At 35.7% G+C, this 21,059-nt stretch overlaps 1 protein-coding gene across 4 annotated transcripts; it reads left to right on the top strand.

The window, feature by feature from the left end:
* Positions 1 to 1,101: 1,101 nt before the first annotated feature.
* Positions 1,102 to 15,241, top strand: LOC104897284 (ABC transporter B family member 26, chloroplastic). Of its 4 annotated transcripts, none has more exons than XR_008970069.1 (18): positions 1,102 to 1,610; positions 6,563 to 6,690; positions 7,794 to 7,836; positions 8,107 to 8,151; positions 8,240 to 8,362; positions 8,476 to 8,579; positions 8,954 to 9,008; positions 9,078 to 9,148; positions 9,233 to 9,335; positions 10,147 to 10,357; positions 11,780 to 11,853; positions 12,645 to 12,701; positions 13,291 to 13,365; positions 13,446 to 13,520; positions 13,610 to 13,891; positions 14,110 to 14,174; positions 14,286 to 14,544; positions 14,639 to 15,241. XR_008970069.1 is itself a non-coding variant. In XM_010684137.4 (18 exons), exons 1-18 carry the CDS (start codon positions 1,155 to 1,157, stop codon positions 14,717 to 14,719), a joined length of 2,109 nt encoding a protein of 702 aa, XP_010682439.2. In that variant the 5' UTR covers positions 1,104 to 1,154; the 3' UTR covers positions 14,720 to 15,241. The 4 variants fall into 4 exon arrangements, 2 of the variants coding, with proteins under 2 accessions (XP_010682439.2, XP_057252054.1); XR_007274961.2 differs by having other exon boundaries at positions 14,286 to 14,548; XM_010684137.4 differs by having other exon boundaries at positions 1,104 to 1,610; positions 14,286 to 14,346.
* The last annotated feature ends 5,818 nt before the right edge of the window (positions 15,242 to 21,059 follow it).

Here is a 21,059-nt window from a genome sequence, read left to right as displayed (position 1 = left end):
CTCTCTTTTATATCTATGTGACACTTTGTACCACCAATCCACGATTAAATTCCTCTTCTACTTAAACTAAAATTGAAACAATCACCCTTCTCAATTCCAACCAGGTTAATTTTGTTTTTTCCACAATTTTGAACTGAAAAAACAAAAGTCAACGCCGGAAATCGGCATAAGATAGCTGTCAACAACAAAATTGTAAAGTAAGATAGTTTAGGACTACAAATTTTTTTATAAGGTAATTTCTCGCAAAAATTTGAAAGTTAAATAATTTGGGACAAAAAATCGTTAAAAAAATGAGTAAAATATGATTATTTGCAAAAAAAATGATAAAGCTGAAGTGCGAGCAGCTACATGGTGTATTGGTGTGTCAAGCGACACAGAATACACTAGGGCTGGCAATGGGTCGGGTTGGGTCAAGATCAGGTTGGGTTGGTGGGTTGGCGGGTTGAGAACCCCTTGACCCAACCTGACTTGTTAACTTAAACGGGTTTATTTTTTTTTCGTGTTTTTTCTAAAAATAAATAAATAAAAACAACATAATTTATTTGCAAATAACAGTAGGTAGCAAATTAAAATTAACTTATTACATAACCATATGATAATATTGTTCAAAATCAACATAACTTTTGTTCAAAATATACACAAATGTTCAAAATTAACATCATTACACTTCGTAAGCAATTGTTCAACGTTAAGTGTAATGACTAAGTCATAATAAGTAAGAGCAGTAGAGGAGTCCAAATTTTTTTAGGGATTTTTTTAGGGATTTTTTATTCATAAATGGGTTAGGTGGGTCAAAATCAGGTTGGAATTTTCAACCTGACCCAACTCATTTAATTAAACGGGTTGGGTCAGGTCAACCCATTTAATTAAACGGGTTCAAATTTTAGATCCAACCCATTATTAATGGGTTGGGTTAATGGGTTGGGTTCGGATCGGGTTGGCGAGGTGGGTAATATTTTGCCAGGTCTAGAATACACGACTAAAAATAAAAGAGAAAGAAAAAGAAAAAGAAAAAGAAAAAGGGGAGAAGAATTTGGTGGCAAACAAGCGCCTTACATCAACGGTACTTTGGCTAAACCGCTAAAATTGTGTTGGCATATTTATACACGACATCAACTCCCTCACAAACTCATAGCTCATCTCATCATTCATCAATGGCTCTCTCTACTTTCACTCTTCCTCTCCGCCCAAACCTAAACCCTCAAATATTCTCTCTCCACCTCACTCCACAACCTTACCTTCCCCTTTCCCTTGCTCCCTGGAGTTTTCGCCGGCGCCGGCGAGTTATTCTCGTAAAATCGGCGTCGACTAATCGACGAGTTATTCTCGTAAAATCGGCATCGATTAACGGAATTTCAGTTGCTAATAATCCAGAGAAACAAGAAATTGCAGAAACCGTTGAGTTAGGAGAGAGAATTCGAAGGAATTTTGAAGCTTTGCGGTCGATTTTGCCCGGAGGAAAATGGTGGAGATTGGCTGATCATGAAGTCGATATCGACGTTACGGCGAAACCGGTTACGGTTTGGAATGCTCTTCATCGGATGTGGAAATTGGTTTCAAATGATCGTTGGGTCATTTTTGCTGCCTTTTCTGCTCTAATTATCACTGCGGTATGTATTCTTCTTGTCTCACTTTGTCCTTAACTGTTACCTTTAATATTTGTGTTTACAATGCTGCCACAATTGTTATTGAGTAGTGTTATGTAGAAGTTACCAATATTGGCGTTTTATGGTAGTAATTAGTTATTTACATCGGCTACTTCAATGACTAGCTTGGAGTCAACATTGTAGCAGAACTAGTGCATTGAAGGGATAAAAAAACTAATATGAACCCGGTGCACACTAATTAGTGTGCACCCGATCCATATCACGTGAGTTTATGATAGTGTATATTGATATGATATAGTGTATGTTAAAATGATATAGTGTATGTTAAAATGATATAGTGTATGTTACACTGATATAGTGTATGTTAAAATGATATAGTGTATATTAAAATGATATAGTGTATGTTACAGTGATATAGTGTATGTTAAAATGATATAGTGTATGTTAAAGTGATATAGTGTGTGTTAAAATGGTATAGTGTATGTTACAATGATATAGTGTATGTTAAAGTGATATAATGTATGTTAAAGTGATATAGGGTGTGTTAAAGTGATATAGTGTGTGTTAAAATGATATAGTGTATGTTAAAGTGATATAGGGTGTGTTAAAGTGATATAGTGTATGTTATAATGATATAGTGTATATGTTAAAATGATATAGTGTCTGTTAAAGTGATATAACGGGTCACGTGCCTGGGCCTGGTCCACACTATTTTTAGTGTGAACCGGGTCCACGCAAGTCGGATTGTTGAAGGGAATTGTTGGATAGGTAGCCTCTAGTAGCTAAAATTAGTAAAATTACTAGCTGACAACTGCGAAAACGTCTTAAGTACATGATTATTACAAGTTGTGATTGGCAAAACAAGGTTAGAGTTAGTTTAACATGCACCATAAGGCTGAAAAGGTGGTTGTTGGATGAACTCAGGGTGTTTCCTTTTTATAAGTGGAGAGAAGCTACAATAGGGGATGAGAAAGAGAGAAAACATAGTTTTAAGAAGGGAAAAAGGAGGGAGTGAGAAGAAAAATGGATAAGGAAGAGGTTGAAAGGTGTTGGATTGTTTTTTAAAAATCAATCTTCGTTTGTTTTTTAAGAAATAGTACAAATTTACATTCTATTCTATTTGATTTTATCATCTAAGAAGTTAAATGTTTTGTTCGCTTATACATGAGAAATCCTCAAGCGTGTTATCCTTTTGTTATTTTGTATATTATGGAATACGTATACACTTTGCTGTGAGTTATTGTAATTTTTCCTAATAAATTTGGAATAGAGCTAGGTTCATGAAAGTTGTGAAGAATAAAACGGGAGATTTAATGGTCATTGGTCACCTTGTGGGGAATGATAAAATTGACATCTCCTAAGTATTCCATGGAAGCTTATGATGGGGGTGATACTTGATCAAAAATTTACGTGAGCCTTTAGAGGCAGAAAATAAGTCCGATAATAAGTCATAGAATTGTAAGGTGGTCGATTTGATTATACAACAAATTGATCAAAGTCATTTTTTACATCAATGCCTACAAGCTATGGGAAAAGGTTGACTTAATGTAAGCGAAAAAAACTTCGCTGAACAAAGTTACTCTAGTGAGAGGGATTGGTCCATCTTCTAAACAAAGAAGGAAAAGATATGGAAGAGTACCTAAATGAATACCAAGGAATTGTTAACTGACTAGCAATCTTGGGCATATTTTTCGAAGACAGAGGTTAAACCTTGCTTCTATTGAGCTCATTACTTAATAGTAGAGATGATCAAATGTCGGGTCGGGCAGCCGCCAAAAAAATTTGCCCACTTGTCAGGTAGGGCCGGGCCAATTTTTTTTTCCAAAGTCCGCTTTTTCGGGCAAAAAAATAACGGGTTCTTTGGGCCAAGATCTGGCCGGGCCAAATTTTGAACTGAAAGCTCATTTTTAAGCTGTCGAACACCCATACCAAACAAAAAAAAAACTGGGCAGGGCCCCGAAAATCTGCCGAAGACTGGGTATTTCTGGCTAGGCTAAATTGATCACCTATATTTGATAGTTGCAAAACCTTGTTGACCCTTTGAACAATACTTCTTCGAATTGTAAGCTCACCCTATGTGGTGAAAGATAGCTAATCTAATAAGTAAGAAGATTGGAATTTGCTTCCACTGGTCATGTAGAGGCTCCCAAAATCATTTGGCAAAGCTAAAATCTAGAAGAATCTTACCTCCTCTTAAAGTAAGACAAAAGAAAAGTGAAGTGTAAAACATGGCAACATGACATGAGATCAAGAATAATATCGTTGGTACTGGACATAAAAAAGATGTAAATACTTAGTGATTAAGTTTACTTTGTCAACGATGCTTGTTTCTATCAAATTGTGAAATTTTTGATTGGGTGGTTGACATTGTGCATCATAGCATGTAATTGCAAATAGAGACTATCTCGCATCTTACACAAGTACAAATATAGGCTATGCAGAGGTGGAAATTGATGAATCCTTAAAAACATTGGTGTTGGAGATGCTTGCATAAAAACTGTCACAGATATTTGATGCGATTTTATTTTAGCTGATACTCTTAGTATTTAGCAATATGGGAACCACTTTGCCAATAGGAATTGGAAGTTAACTATAGGCTATTGATAGTTGCTCACTGAAGAAGCAACAATATCTATGTTTCACCTTTGCAAAGCTACATTCGGAGTTGAATGTAGCATAAGAAAATCATGTATTGAGCTTTAGCATGAGTGACTCATGCATTTGTAAATCCTTTCTCATAAGCATCTTCCCCCTTTGTGTAATGTCTACTTAGAATCTTGTGTTGAGTTCTATAGTGTTAACAACATAGAGTTGCCATTTAAAGAAGTATATCATCTTAAATATCTTGTATACTAGATTATTGTAGATGTATGTTTTATGTCACAAAAGTCACTTGGTAGAGCATTATATATTGGTATTGACTCAGGAAACGAGTTAATCTTTTACCCATTCAAGGAACTCCATGATAAAGTTGAATGGGAAACTTACGTGAACTCAAATTTGTCCAAGTGGATGATAGCAGTGAGCACAAAGGGTCATTGGTAAAGTACTCCAAGAAGTATGGAATCAAAGTTGAGTGGACTATCCCAATGATACCTTAACAGAATGGTGTTGTGAAAGATTGTACAAGCTATTACGGTTCGAGCAAAATAATTTCATGCAAAGAAACTGAAATACTTTGGGGGTTAAGTAGTAAAGAAAACTTGGTTAATCTACCTCTATCAATTCCACTTAGATGGTGATGTTTCACAAATGATTTAGTGAGGAGGAAAATGAAACACGGAGCATGAATGTTTTCAGATGTACATCTTTTATTTTGAGATCAAAGCTTTATGAAACAAAGGATTCTATATATGTCGGTGAACCCAGAAGATGCTCGGCTTTGGGTGCTTGCATATAAGAAGATTTGTCTCATTATAAATATTGTTTTCTTCGAAGATCAAACCATCTAAGACGTACAAGAGCCAGCTAAGCCGACATTCTAACTAAAAACAATGTATTTGTGTTGGTGTTCTCCTGAAAGCTGCCAAGCTTGCATATAAGGAGATAATTGGCATTATATTCATTGAAAAGTGAGTTTACATAGACATATACATTCTTTAGTATTTATCACGTCTTCAAATGCTAACACCCTATTACACTTTCTTGGTACCATGGCTAACTTTTTCTAGTTTCATAATTATTGTCTTGTCCCTAAAGATTGCCAATATGATATTACTTGGTACTCTATGATACTGCAACATGATAAGTCCCTTTAATGTGCATTAAATTTTCATGACATGACACAGGGACTAATTATTTACATTTGGTGAACTAGAGTTCAATTTATATCATAAAATTAATGTTAGTCATTTCATCGGTCTTAAATTCATTGCCACAGACCAATTTGGTATGAGTGTTGAAGAATTTGAAAATGTGGAGAGAAAGAAGTGGGTGGGTAAGTGTAGGGCCTAAATATAGAGAAAAAGTAGAGATGAATAGAGTACCAAAGAAGACACATGACAAATAGATTGAGACAACCCAAAAAGGAGAATTTGGCAACTACTTTGGGATTTAGGGAGTAGTTAATAGTACTCCTTCATTCTATATTAGCTGCGACAATTTGACTTTTGCACTATTCGTATGCCTTACTTTGACCATAATTTAACTTATATATTAAAACAAATCTTGGTAATACGAAGTGGTAGTTTTGCATAAGTGGTTTTAGTCCGTTAATTACTTGATTGGGCGAACAACTAATGTCAAGCAACTACTAGCTGGTTACATCATTAATAGCTAGCAAAAAAACTAACTTGTACATGTATAAGTTATAACTACGTTTTTGGAGAGGCCAAGTAATTACACATATGGAAAATTGAATACACGGAGAAAAACATGGGAGTAACGTTCTTAAATATTTATTGGGCAGTGTTCAGCCATAAGTGTCATCAGAGGTATGCTAATTAAAGTAGCTCTTGGCTAGTTTTTCATCCAATTGCAGTACATTTCATAATTAGGTGTGTATTGTGATGGAAAGTGCTACTTGCTCAACAGTAATTTTGGTGTTGATGCTGGCTCAGTACAAGCAAATTTTTTTGGGCTACTCATTTTTTGTATATCAGAAAACCTAAAATTTTCAGCTATAGTGTGCTGAAACATTATGGATCAAAGGGAGGTAAATGAGATAAAGCAACTAGATGATCAACTGGAATTGGCATCCTGTTAGGTCTTTCCCGAATCAAGTTGTATGTCTTAGGCTCTTAGCTTGGTTAGTGTGATTACCATGTTAGACACTTCATGGGACCTCAAATTTACTATGCTCTTATTTTCAATTACTATGATTGTATGAAAGTGATCTATTTCTTATGCTAAGGAAAGATTGAATACTATCTTAGCTTGGTGAATATTTTTAATCGATAGGTTAAGTTCCATTCATGTGCTTGATGAACAATGGTGCTTTGTAATTTCCCTTTCAGCTTGCGGAGATCTCTATACCACACTTCTTGACAGCATCAATTTTTTCAGCACAGAGTGGCAAAGTCATGGTCTTCCGTCGAAATGTGGGTTTTTTGATGGGTTTTTGCATCACTGCAGGAATATGCAGGTCAAAATCTTGTATGATCAATTCATCCTTTTCTCTTGATTGAAACATAGAAGATGGCCTTTTGTTGTTTTTCTAATGCTCATACTTCAAATTTTGGTTAGTCTGTGTAACCCATTCTTTGTGAGTCTAGATTTCGGTCTAAGCGTTCCTAGTTCACATTGCAATCACAATGATTTCCCATGATGTTAGTTGGCCATTCTTTTTTGCAGCATTAAGTGGTCACATTTTTGTTGATGTGCTTGGAATGACTTGTAGTTATTGGCAGAAATGGGAATTTGAAAATGCTGCTTTTTGAGTATGAATGTTGGTCAACTTGGTGATCCTCACATGTCTTAGATATTGTCCAATGATACTCAGACGCGTATCAGTGTCGATATGATTTGGTACAGATCAGGTTATGGAATACGAATCAGATATGTCAATTTGGACACGGAAACAACTGGGTTTGTGAGGGGACAAACTAATTAGGAGATAGAGAGAGGGGAAGTCTCTTAACTAATTCAATATACCTTGCGAAATTTAGGGTTTGAGGTTTGAGCAGACCTAGATCTGCTGATTGAAAGTGAAAACTGCAAATTTTTTTGCTGAGATGTTCAGGCTTTTCTCAAGAAGTTGCTTCAAGTGCAATGGTACAAATTTCATTAAACATTTGCTGTCAATCATCCCACTGGCTTCTTCAGTTATTCAGTGGTGACGATAGAAAAGAGAGAGAGAGAGAGAATGGAGAGTCGAGTTCTTGTTGTTCCACATTAGTGTTATACAGTTGTTTTTGGGTGGAAGACTGGAAGCCTGTGTGACTGTTATTCTTTTACTTTTACTTTGTTTTGGAGGGGTGAGGGAGGGGGGAGGAGAGCGGGTCATTTTGTAACCATGTGGGTGAAGGGAGTGCTTTGGCTTTTTTCAAGATCTTTTTTACTGACTGAACAAATTCCAAGATCACATAAGACTTCTCCCACAAGGACATTAGCCCGAATTCATATTGTGTTGATTCAATAGAAACTGCTTTTTGATCCATTTTGTGTTGTGATGATAATTTAATAAGAATTCATCTATAATGAACTTACTGGAACTGCTGACTTGTTACCTGTTTATCTGAGCTACAGTGGCATAAGAGGAGGCTGTTTCAGCATTGCAAATATGATCCTTGTGAGTGGAGGTTTCCTTTTTATCTATTTTTTTTTCTTGATCCGTAACTGAGAGGTACATGTCCATTAGATGACCTGTCTCCAGTGTAACGGGCTTCCAGAATCTGCTTAGTGAAGTCCATTGGACAATTTTTTTTTTTTAATTCGGGCTGTGTTGAAATTTCTTTTCTGTATGTTATATTGGAGAACTTACTTGGGGAAAAGGAATTAGCTCAAATTCGTTCATCTTAATACTGCCTTTTTAATGATCAGAGTTCGTGTTCATATGCAGGTCAAGAGAATGAGGGAAACGTTGTATTCGTCTCTCATGCTTCAGGTGCTGAGCATTTCTATGGATTCAAGGCTCTTTTTGGGTTTAAACATTTTTTGTTTCATTTATTGATATGAGTGCATTTTCTTTGTAGGACATATCTTTTTTTGATGCAACAACAGTGGGTGATCTTACTAGCAGGCTTGGGGCCGATTGTCAGCAAGTGTCTCGTGTGATTGGAAATGATCTTAATCTGATATCACGCAATATACTGCAGGTGTTCCCTTTTTCTTATATCTATCTGGATTATATTTCAAATTATTTTTGGTTATTCTTGTCATCTTTGTTAATTTCAACTCCATCTAGATGACTATCCGTTTGCTATCTCAGGGCACTGGTGCCTTGATCTATCTGCTAATTTTATCATGGCCGCTTGGTTTGTGCACCTTAGCAATATGCATCACACTTTCATCAATTATGGTAATTTATGGCCAGTAAGTTTCTATCCCATGCTTGCTTCATAAACTCAGAAGACATTATTCTTTTGTTTTTCTCCCTGATATTTAGTATAACGGTCTACCAATATATTAGCATTCCAGATTCATACTCTGAACAGTTTTTATAGGCTTGCTGGTCAAAATCAAATATGGCATCTTGCTTCTAGAGAACCTCATGTAAAGGAAAAGCAGTTCATGTGTTTTAGAGAAAATATTTCTCGTCGAAGATATTTCCTAGTTTAGCTAATTTTTTATTCATCTGATTTTCCTGGACACCAGAAAGTGTGAACAGATTGCTGGAATGCATCTAGAGTCTGTGTCTGATAAATAATTTTGTGCTGATTTAGAAGAGTCTGAAATCTGTCTTACAGGTACCAGAAGAAGGCAGCAAAGTTGACCCAGGAGTTCACTGCTTCTGCAAATGAAGTAATTTCCATAACCTCCCTAATTTTTTCTGGTTAATTTTGTTTATATAGGGTTTTTTTGGGAACACAGGTTTCTCAAGAGACATTGTCGTTGATGCGAACTGTTAGAGTTTATGGCACAGAATTGCAAGAGTTAGGAAGGTGAGTATCATTGTGTGAAGAAATGAAGAATTTAGACAATCTCTGTGTACGTTAAGCAAGTGCAGTACATTTAATGGTGGACAGGTATGAGGTTTGGCTGGAAAGATTAGCTGGTATCAGCTTACGACAAAGTGCTGCCTACGGACTCTGGAATGTCAGCTTCAATACTCTGTATCACTCAACTCAGGTTTGGCATATAATATTTTTGTTTAGAGATAATCTCTGCTTTACCATAGACCACTTTTATATAGCTGTAATTTAGAAGCTTATTGATATTTTAAACTGATTACAATATAATTTAGAAACTTTTACTGCTGATGTCTATTTGTTTGGGTAAAATAATGATAATAACTAGTCCTTTCTTGCAAGATTGGGCTTTCAGATTTGTCTTATGATGTGCACCTTTGGCTCATTATTTTCTGACAGCTTGTTCTTAATGCTTAGGTTGAGTTGATATAAATTCCTGTTGCACTCTTGTTCTTTAACCATGATTCTGATTGCAGTGTAAAAGTCTGGTCTTTGGGGGGTATTTTAGTTGTTTACTGCTGTCTGTGTTCCTGCGTTTTGATTATGTAGTTGTTTATATTCCGTAATAGACTAGCCTAGGGAGAGGGGCACTTTTGGTATTATATAATTAGTTTGTTTTAATAGTAGCTTGAAGAATAAGTTAGGGAGTTAGGAAGTATCTCTATAAATAGAATAGATTAGGGAGAGAGAAATCATGTGAATCTTGAGCAGTATTTTTGGGTGAACTTTTAAGAGTTTAATGAGAGAGAACAAGCCTCTCGAAAGCTTGTAATCACTATCTCTATCTTACTGTTTTTCAGAAAATCATCAATCAAGTTCCATCAAGTCCATAATCTTCTTCTTTGATCTGCCCTAAAGATGTCAGTTCGTAACATATTCTAATGTAGCATTTCTACTTTTGGTAACAGCTCCCAGCAGAGACATGTTTTCTCTTCTTGTGGATATTGACGTATATGTTTTCATTTTTCTAGATTATTGCTGTGCTAATTGGGGGAATGTCTATTCTATCTGGCCATCTGTCAGCCGAACAACTCACCAAGTTTCTGTTATATAGTGAATGGCTAATCTATTCAACATGGTGGATAGGAGATAATGTGTCATCATTAATGCAGTCTGTGGGAGCAAGTGAGAAAGTATTTCAGTTGATGGATCTCTTGCCTAGTGAACAGTTCATCTCTGAAGGTAGACCCTCAGATTTAGGTCAATCATTTTCTCAAAATTTGATATGCATTTCCTTTGTTTATTCTTAGCTGTACACTTATATCGTCAACACAAAACTTTAAGCTTTAATATCTCTAATTATGCACAAGTTAAAAACTAAAATTATAAAAGAAGTTGATATCTTAAAAATACATATCGAGACAAATTTAACAAGGCCCTACTATGACTTTTGTTTCCTTACGTGTATAGAAGTATATAATACAAGAGGGTCAAAGTGAACTTTGTAAATACGTAAATAGTGTTAAAAGTCAATATGGTACAAATAAAAGGAAAACGAGGAAGTATTATATATAGCAGCACAGGCTTCTATACTCTTTCAGGTATCTTGTATAGTTATCTATGGTTGCCTCAACTGGGGGCTGTTTCTCTATCATCCGCTGAAGCAATTTTATGCAAAATCCATGAAGTTCTGGTTGAAATAATTAAAAGAACTTTTTCTCTATGCTTGTTTTCTTGATGTACAAGGCCATTCCCTTTTCTTTGATTCTGTTGGTTGAGCAGTAGCTTTTCTCTCCTATGAACCTATTACAAAGGACAATTGTCAAATGTCAATCATAGTAGAAGCAAAGAGAAATATATTTCAGTTACATGGAGTGTAACTGTATATTTCCTTGCTTTTTTTTTTTATGGATTTCGGTCTTCACAGACACATGCAAGTGATTTGTTTTAATGCCAGTGAAAACTACTTAAGCTAGTCTCTTTAGTTGGCTTCCAGTTGCTTGTATATATATTTGCTTATGGATGTTAGAGAGTACCCAGAGACACAAGCTAATGCCTTCTTAACTTTTTAAGTGATTTTACTCTGACTTGATGCTAATCAGCTGTGAAATCTGATTTTTTGACAACCAATAATCTCAACAGGACCTTGTACTGTTGTACATGTTTGTTTTCCTTGTTTTGAGGGCGACCTAGAAAATTACAATCTTCTGCTGTCTCAGGTGTCTCCAGCCTCCAATTATGTCCTTAGCCTCACTTCAAAGCATAGAAGATTCTTCATTTTTGGTTTATGTTCTTTTATGGCTAAATTACCTCTCAACCTGGAGCTTTTTAATAACTGACTATTCTGCTCCCAAACACACGTTCCAGTCGCAGTTAAAGTCCTTGACCTCACTTCAGGAGAAAGAAGATTCTCCTTTCATTTAAGTTCATAATGTATTCATGCCATCAAAACCTGGATCTCTAAGATTGATATCTGCCATTTTAATCTTTTTGGCTTGACAAGTATTGGTCGCATAATCGTCCATTATTCTTTTTTTCCTAGGAAAAAAGGCTGTCATGCCATTCTACTTGGGGTTCTCTAATTCTGAACCCTTTCAGTTTTTATGTAATCCCTTGAGATTTCCTTGGTCATTTACTAACTTAGGCTTTGGATATGTAATGCAGGATTAAAACTGCAGAAATTGACTGGGCATATTGATTTTGTGAATGTCTCCTTTTCATATCCAACAAGGACCGAGGTATGCTGGAATTTCAATCAGCAATTACTAACCCTAACAGTCTTCTGGATTACTCTATATATGCTATTGAAATGCTCGCTTTTGTCGTTTAGCAATTTGTCCTTTACTGTTGAGGTTGAGGTGGTGAAGTAGTGGCATCACTTCCCACCTCGTGTCCTTGAGGTCTAGGGATCAAACCTCATAGAGTCATTTAAGGAATTCCCCTTATCTCCCCTCAAGTGAGCCCTCTTCATCTTCCCTTAAAAAGAATAGTTGTCCTTCACTATTAGTCAAGGAAGCAAAGTTACTTTATCTCAAGCTATCTTAGATGCAATTATGTTGACCGTCAATGCTCCCTTGTCACCTCATGTCAAGTTCCCAATTTCTTTGGTGGTCTTTTTCCGTAAAGTTGTTGGCTTGAAACAAAATTGGAGACTGCGAAGTCTGGAGACTAGCCAATAGGCAACACAGTATTTGGGTCGCTTGGATGGTGTGTAAACTTTGGAGATGTTGGTTATGGCAGCTTGGCGTTCATATTCATGAGAAATGAGCATGGGTCTATCTTTCTATTAGCCTTCTTCTTCACCAACTTGTGGAAGTCATCTCTTATAATACAATATTGGGGTGCAGAAATTTAGGTCTCGTGTATCTCAAAACCTAATTATAGATTCTGAAATACAACAAATTAGCTCCTTATAGAGTAGTGACTTCTCCATTGCAATGTGAAAGTTCAATCTGTTCAATGTCGTATTTGGTTGGATGCTTTTGATGCTTGCACTATTCTATGGACTAACATGCTGAGTTTTGAACAGGTACCTGTAGTACAAGATATAACTATTTCTATGCATCCCAACGAAGTAATTGCTATTGTAAGTGACTACTCGTCTATTTGTTTCTGTGTTCTACATCTCATATGTTTGGTGCCAATGGTGGAGCTCTATAATTATTGTTGCTGATTTTTTTTTACTCCCAAATAAATTTACCTTTGCTAGAGTAAGAAGACAGAAGTAGAGGTTTAAAGAAAAAGATAGATAAGCCTTATCTAATACAACCAATCACTAAGCCAATGATCTGATTTTGGCAATTTAGATCCATTAGTTGTTGTAGAAGTTCTTGAAGGAGCTGAGGCCTTGTGTGGCGCCACTTGGTCCAGCCAATCGCAGATCACTAGTCTAGTCTTTCATGTTTTCCAGACTCGAACACAGAAGTTCTGAACCAACCCATTCTAGATCTAGTTGGGTCTGTGCCTCAGATAGTTGGCACTTGGAACCCCAAATGTTTCCCTCACATCAGAGAAATGAGGAACCTGGGGCTTCAGGAGCACATGGTGCAAATACTTTACTAGCGAACTCATAGCTCATCAACTTTCGAAAGGGTCTAGTTATGAACGCTAGATCTAGTTGCTGTATACTGACCTTCAGGTCCCTTCTTTATTAAGGTTTTTTTTTTTTTTGCTAGGTTGGTCTTAGTGGCAGTGGTAAAAGCACAATTGTGAATCTTCTTCTACGTCTTTATGAGCCAACTGGTGGTGAGGTATGTATGTCTTGTTGTTCATATGCTTCTTTTCTTATGACAAAGATGTAAACTCATTCAAGAGGATAATTTTTCTGCAGATACTAATTGATGGCTCCCCTTTGAAGAATTTAGACACTCAATGGTTCAGAGAAAGGATTGGATATGTGGGCCAGGTTATATTGTTTTCTAGATTGAAGCTGCCTGAGTGTTGGTTAATACTCTTGAGATGAAGTTTTGTAATGCTGAAAAATTATTTGAACAGGAACCTCGGCTTTTTAGAACGGACATAAGTTCAAATATAAGATACGGGTGTCCCAGAGAGGTTACGCACGAGGATGTTGAGTGGGCTGCTAAGCAAGCCTTTGCTCATGACTTCATCTCTTCTTTGCCGAATGGTTACAATACGATTGTTGATGATGATTTGCTCAGTGGTGGGCAGAAACAGAGGATTGCTATTGCTCGAGCTGTTCTTAGGGATCCAACCATTTTGATCCTTGATGAAGCTACTAGTGCCTTGGATGCAGAAAGCGAACACAATATCAAGGTTTGTATACAAGTTAATCTTGTAATTTGACCTGAATTCCTTGAAACAAAAATTTATGGTCACTGGTAGGCTCAGAATAACTATCAAATTGTAATGAATTCAATCCCTAAACCATGAGTGAAAACATCACATATATCTCCTTCATGTCTACCCAAATTACTCCTAACATAAAACTGTGGAAAGGAAGACTAGTTATTAATGTGTCATATTGTATGCAGGGCGTTCTACGAGCAGTAAAAAATGACACACAATCAAGAAGAACTGTCATAGTAATTGCACATAGGTCTGTCTTAAACCTAAAAGTCTATGATGATTACAAACATGCTTGTTAAGGTATTTCTGTATTAGCTCATGGCTTCATCCTGTTTTGGATCTGATGAACCATTGTTGCCAGGCTTTCTACAATACAAGCTGCAGACAGAATAGTCGTGATGAATGGTGGTAAGATTGTTGAGGTAGGTTTTATCATAGAAGATGTCCGATGCTCTTTATACGCAGGCCTCAGTTCTGAAGCTTTCATATGAGTAATTAACTTATTGGCAGTTGGCATTATATAACAAAATTTCCCAACTTATTATAGTAGCAAGTTGATGAGAATATGAGATGAAGCTAGAATCCTAAACTTTCTAGTTCAGGTTGTTGTATAGGCAACAGTAGGTGAACCATCATGCAATTTATCCTTCTGATGTCCAAAATTGATCTCTACTTTTTTTATTATTATTATTGACCGTCTTCTCATCCACGTAGATGGGTAGTCACAAGGAGCTTCTTCTTAAAGATGGCTTGTATGCAAGATTAACTCGGAGACAAGAAGATGCTGTGGCTTGAAACGTGGAGCAATTTCACGACTCTTGCTTGCTACTACAAATTCCAGATTATGCTCTGAGGTTTTATCTTAACAGTAGTCTCTGCAGCAGTAACTTGGACATTGAAGCAAATTATTTGGCTGCTGACCTCCAAGTTCGACGGCTGTCAAATTTTATAGAACAGAACAACAAAGAAACAGGGCTTTGACAGGTCAATACTGGCGATCATAGGTCGTCAACATGGCTTGCAGACGCAGCTCAATTTTTGGAGTAGCTGCAGCATACTGATGTTTCCTGTCCATTCTTTCATCTTGATGCACCAAAATTTGATAACCTGTAAGTAGGCAATGTACGGTGCAACTTTTCAATGGTGTACATGGTTTTTTGGTTGTTCATTCTTACTTTGTACAATTGTACCCTCTACCTTTTGACTATGGTGCATATCACACAAAAATAGGGCCTTTGGTTAGATGCTTTAGCTTTTTTTGTATGGTCAAACCAACAAGAAAAACATGTTCGTAAATTGGGCTTCTTTTTTTTTTTTTGAATTGGCCTTTTAGCTAAAAAGGTTCCTATCAGTTCTATGATTGTAGCTTTGCCGGTGGCTTACTTTCAGCTTTTTCTCACCTAGATTACTTTCTTTTAAAATAAGATTGCTACAGTAATAATATTAACGTTCACTATTACTACTATTGATGATGATGGTCTCTGATTTAGTGTGGTTTGATATAGTATACTCAAGATAAATAAGTGAAATATTTCTTTTAAAAAGCTGTTAAATAAAAGAGAGAAGTATTTTACTCTTACAAATTGGAGGAAATATGTATGTACCATATCCTTGAGTCTAACAAGATCTAATGTGAAACTATAATCATATGTGATTTAAATTTAACAAGGCATATAATCGAGCTTATCTTTTTGATGTACATTAAACATAATAATATCAACAGATAATTAAAGTCAGAAGACACTAAAAGTAGTGAGAAGATAAAAATTTTGATTGAACCATGAAAAAAAAAAAAGATCCTAAAGTGAATCTATTGTTCTTAAAGATCCCGATGGTAAAAGAACTCATTTTGAGCTCTTAACTAGCTTGTTGATCCAGGTAATGTTTTGAGTTAATGCATTTTTTTTATATAGTAAAAGATTAAATTTAACTGTTAATAGTTTATGATTATATTTTCATCAATATTTCAAAAAAAAATTTTAAATTTTGAACTAATATTTAGTGTTTAAAACAATAAAGCAAACTATTTCTAAGAATAATTTACTTCATTAGTCTAATCAATTTTTAACCCTTCAGGGGTCCCCTGTATTGCTAGTAAGTAGCAATAAGGTGGCTCATGTTTTATTTCACCTCCCTCCTTGCTATCTAGGTAGCGAAGTCTAAATTAGTGCCTTTCCACCTTCTTCTTTTTTTTGTCGGTCAATGATTTGCAGGTGAATGTTTAGATTGCTCCTTTAGATCTCCTTTCAAATTAGTATTAGGGAAAGAATTCTGACCTTTTTTTTTTGCAACACGAACACGACGGTCTATAAGGAATCTAAAATAGCAAGGTTACGGGCTTGTTGAACTAAGTCCCTCCTAACCTTACTCAATTCACAAAACACGGACTTTTGACGCTATACTACAAATATCTACAAGCAAAATTGCATTTTATTGTCGCTTCGAGTGATTTTTAATTGCTTGCATAAGGACACTGGAATCGGAGTCAACACAAATAGTAGCAAATCCTCTTTCATGAGCTTCCTTTATACCTCGTAGAATCGCGTACTCTTTAGCCTGCAGTGTAGATGACACAAAAACTCGGTCACTCCCTTGAAAACTCACTCGTTCCTCCATACGTCCCACCAAACCAATTCCCGTTGAATGCCTTATGTTCTTTTGCCTCTTCCAAGCACCATCTACACTAATCACACAACACCCCCGTCATTCCACCCCTCATGCATACTTCCAACAACTAGAGAATCATCATTACTTTATCTCCTCTGATTACACTCTGTTACGCCCTACTTGTTTCTAACATCTTCTCTATTCTACCTCTTCTAGAAGCATATGCACATCACATAGTATTCCACTTGGATTCATCTTACACCTTCGAAAAACTTGGTTATTCCTCTGCGTCCATATATGGCCCAAAGAGCAACCACAAATATCTGACATTTTTCGTTTGCGTGGATCGAGTATTTGAGTATAATAATCCAAGGGAGTAATATTTATTTTGGGCTCCCCTAGCTAGGATAGCTTTTCCTCCTTTAAAAATTTACTCTTTCTTATAGGTAATTCTTTTCTCTCCTCCAATACCATCTCTTCTTGCTTTTTTCTCTTCCCCCATCTTCTCTGTCCCCCTTTCTCTCTCTCTCCTCAAACATTATCATCCTGAAACTCCATTTCTCCCCTCATGTTTTTCTTACTTCTCATTCCTCCATTTTTCTCTCACCCCTTTCTTAAATGTAATCTATGTTCTTTACCCCAATAATAATGCCAAAAATTAAGAAATGATAAGTTTACCCTATTAATTACTACTCCAATACATTTTACCAATAAAGTTTTTCCCCATGATTATTATGAAAATTCAGGCAATCCCACAATATTACTACGAAATTCTTTTAATCATATATTGTACATGAATTAGAAGATATATATTTTTGTTGATTAAAGTTTTCTATAAAAAAAGTCATGATTAATTAAAAAATATTGTTGTTAAAGTATGATATGATAGTTATGGTATGGAGTTGCTAGTATATGATTTACTTTATTTAATTAATATGAGGTTGTGGGTTCCTGCACTAATATTTACGGCTCCCTTTCCGTTTATTAACAATATGTGTAATTCGGTAAAAATAACTTCATTTAAGCAAAAATTAGGTGAAATGAATGAGATCTAAGAATTAAAAGTTAATGGGACTCCCTTCAAAAAAAAAAAAAAGAGAAAAAAGTATTAATGGGGGTAAATCTTATCTTATATAAAAAAGGGAATTGGGGTTTGGGTAGGATATGTGCACCGACCCATCTTTTCACATAATGCCCCCGTGTCCTCTCACTCTCTCATCCACCTGCTTTTTTTTCCTTTTTTATTTGAATAAATAAAATTCGAAGAATTTTAGTTGTCATCAAAGCCCTTGTCCTATCTCTCTCCTCAAACCCTGCTTGTTTCTTCCTTTCGAATTTTGAACAAACCAAAAATAATCTCAATTTCCTACTTTCTCTCTCTTCATCATCCTTAACATCATCGTCATCATCCCCATTATCATCATCACCTGCGATACATGGCTGCAGCGCCAGAGGTTGTTTTGGCGGAGAAAGTAGACCAGTTGATGCGATGTGTGGCAAGAGTTCTATAGTGGTATCTTCGCATTTGTGGCATGGTCTTATTCTCCTTTTTTCTCTCTCCTCTACAACACCTTCTTCGATCATATCTTCCCTTTTACTAACACCTTATAATTCTGATATCCTTCTTTCTCTCTTCTCTACAACACCTTCTCCATCTTCTTCTCTTTTACAAACACTTTGTAATTTTGATATAAAGAGATATTCTCTCATGAAAGTTGGGGTTAATGTTGAAGTGGTACAAGCTTTTGGAATCAATGATGTTGCAAAAGATGTTTATCAGCACAATTTTGGGCACCACCCATAGCAGGTACTCCTATTGAGTTTTTGTAATAATTTGCGGGAAATTTTTGTTTTTTTACATCCATTGTACATTATGTGCATGTGATGTACTTGTGTAAATTTAGTATTTTAAAAAAATTTGTAGATTTGAATGTGTTTGGCTTCATGTTTTGTTTATATTAGATTTGCAAAGAAAAATATGGGTATCTACTTATAACAATAAGTTTTTACTGTACATATTTTATATGTGTTATGGTATTTTGTATCATGGTTAATTTACATAAGATGTATCATTCGTAAGCAATATAAGTAAGGATTTTTTGATGGGAATAATCCCACCTTTGAGCAATCCTCCCAAAACAATCTCAGCTTTCGTAAATTTGGGAATAATCCCACCTTTGTGGAACATTTGTCAAAAACGGGTCTTTACTGGTTACTGGTTCAAAAGGTGATCATCCACACTTTATGTTTTTTAGAAAAAAACCTCTCCTACCACCCCTCTCGCAACCCCACTCACAGTAAACCCCACCCCCACCCCCCGCAGGCAGGCAACCACCGCCACCCCTCGTCTCAGGCGAGCCCCTTCTCCCACGTCCCCATCACCCCTCCCCACGAACGAATTTGTTTTTTGAATTTTCAGAGTAGGGAGAAAGAGGAAGAAAGGAGAAAAAGGAAGAAGATGAAGGGGTGGGGGTCTGTTGTGGAAGTGCGCCAGCAGGGGGTTCGTCGGGAAAGGGGTGGTTGAGGGGTTTGCACAGTAGGGGGTGTGTCGGGGGGTTTGCAGGGGGAGGGGGTTTACGGGGGGGTCTGCAGGGGAGGGGGTTGGCGGCGGAGGGGGGGTTTGCGATGGAGGGAGTGGGGTTGAGGTGGGGCTACAAGGTGGGGGTTGGCTGGGGGTAGGGGTGGGTGGCTAGGTGGTGGTTGTTGTGGTTTAGAATAAGTAGAGGAGGGAGAAAAGAGAACTTACATTTACAGGTTACCAACAAGTAAGGGTCCAATTTGAGTAGACGCATGCTAAATAGAGCTGGCAATCAGGTCGGGTAGGGTCACTTTCAGGTTGACCTGATTTATATTTCAGGTCACTTACCCCTGACCCAAACCCGACCTGATTTATATTTCGGGTCGAAAATCTCAACCCAAACCCGACCTTATATTTTTCGGGTTGATCCGAAACCAACCCAAAATGACCTGAAATAAAAATCTAAATATTCAATGATAAAAAACTGCCAACTTAATTCAGAAAGGTACTGTACATGTAACATGTTTAAGTTTCAACATTCAAAGCCGGAATTCTAGGGTTGAAGTGAGTTGGGAAGGGCTAACCTAACATAATATAAGTTATTCTTAAATCAGGTCATTTCGGGTTATTTTCAGGTTCAAAAGGTCAACCTGAACCTAACCCATAATATTTTCAGGTCGGGTTGGGTTGACCCTTTTTTTTCAGGTCGAAAATCCCAACCCAAACCCGGAATTTTCAGGTCACTTTCAGGTCGGGTTATCAGGTTGGGTCAGTTTTTGCCAGCCCTAATGCTAAATGTGGGATTATTCCCAAATATATGAAAGGTGGAATTGTTTTGGGAGGATAACTCAAAGGTGGGATTATTCCCATAAAAAAATCCTTTAAATAGTATATATTTATAAAAAGACATTATGCTTAAATTAATCTTATTGTAAGTTCTATGATGATGTCATTTTGTATTTTAATGGACGCATGAAATATATAGTACCAGAAACATGTAATACATGACATAGAATCACATGTTGTCTTCATGTTTGATTTGACAAAACTGTTTACTTTTGTTGTTATGTATGTTTTTCATAAGTTTTAAAATGTTATATCATGTTTGTTTTCTATTGTCATTATTATTTGCAATGGTTAAATCATACTATTATAATTTTTTTTGCTTTTTTATAGGTTTCACAAGCAATATGATTTTTATATATTTTCTTTGTTTCTTCAATTAAAATTTATAACTTGTATTGATTGGTATCAAATAGTAGATATGCTTTGTTTTCATCTTTCGATTTTATTAACGTGCTATATATTTTTATATAATTCTATGATGTTTAGTTTATGAAATTTTATGGATGTTGTTTTATAAGCTCATTTTTTTATTAACAATTATTAATAGTAATTAAATACAATAAATTTTTTCCATATGATGTATATCTGAGAAATACGAAATACACTTGTTCAATTAAAATGATTTGTCGAATGAATATGTTTGCATATCTTTGATGTTTACCATGCAATGTTTAAGTTGATTTTCCTTTTTAAATGTTATATGTAAACTAAACTACAATGCTTGTGTATCATATTTAAAATATTTGAATGTTGTTATGAAAATGTCTATATTATTGTGTTTAGTATAGTAAATTTTTGTTCACAAATTTCTTCTCTAGATTGTTTTAATTGTATCAATTAAGTATTATGTACCAAACTGACACTAAGATCAAGATAGTTTTTTTGTCTTTTGCACAATCTTATAATATTACCATATTTTGTTTTTAAAAGTTCTGTTGTTGGAATAATGTCTTCATTACTCATTTCTTAATTAATACTATACCCTTTTATGTCTTTTTTCAAAGTTTCCAAGTGTAATAGATCTATTTTCCTAAGTTTGAGAATATATAACCTACCGTAACATACATAAACCATATTACTTCTTTCTATCCAAATCTAAAATATGAACTACAATTTTTAGCCACCTAGCATCCTTATATTCATTTGTCTGAATATAGTTCAGTT

Source organism: Beta vulgaris, chromosome 6 (genome assembly GCF_026745355.1).
Source record: "Beta vulgaris subsp. vulgaris cultivar EL10 chromosome 6, EL10.2, whole genome shotgun sequence".
NCBI classification, from domain to species: Eukaryota; Viridiplantae; Streptophyta; class Magnoliopsida; order Caryophyllales; family Amaranthaceae; genus Beta; species Beta vulgaris.
This window is presented reverse-complemented; position numbering and strand designations above follow the sequence as displayed.

What these genes read in the sequence shown, in the direction of transcription:
- LOC104897284 (XM_010684137.4), top strand. Translation starts at nt 1,155, where the DNA reads ATGGCTCTCTCTACTTTCACTCTTCCTCTCCGCCCAAACCTAAACCCT. An exon ending in TCACTGCTTCTGCAAATGAA is followed by an intron (nt 9,009 to 9,077) that starts GTAATTTCCATA and finishes TTGGGAACACAG; the next exon opens with GTTTCTCAAGAGACATTGTC. An exon ending in CCAACGAAGTAATTGCTATT is followed by an intron (nt 12,702 to 13,290) that starts GTAAGTGACTAC and finishes TTTTTTTGCTAG; the next exon opens with GTTGGTCTTAGTGGCAGTGG.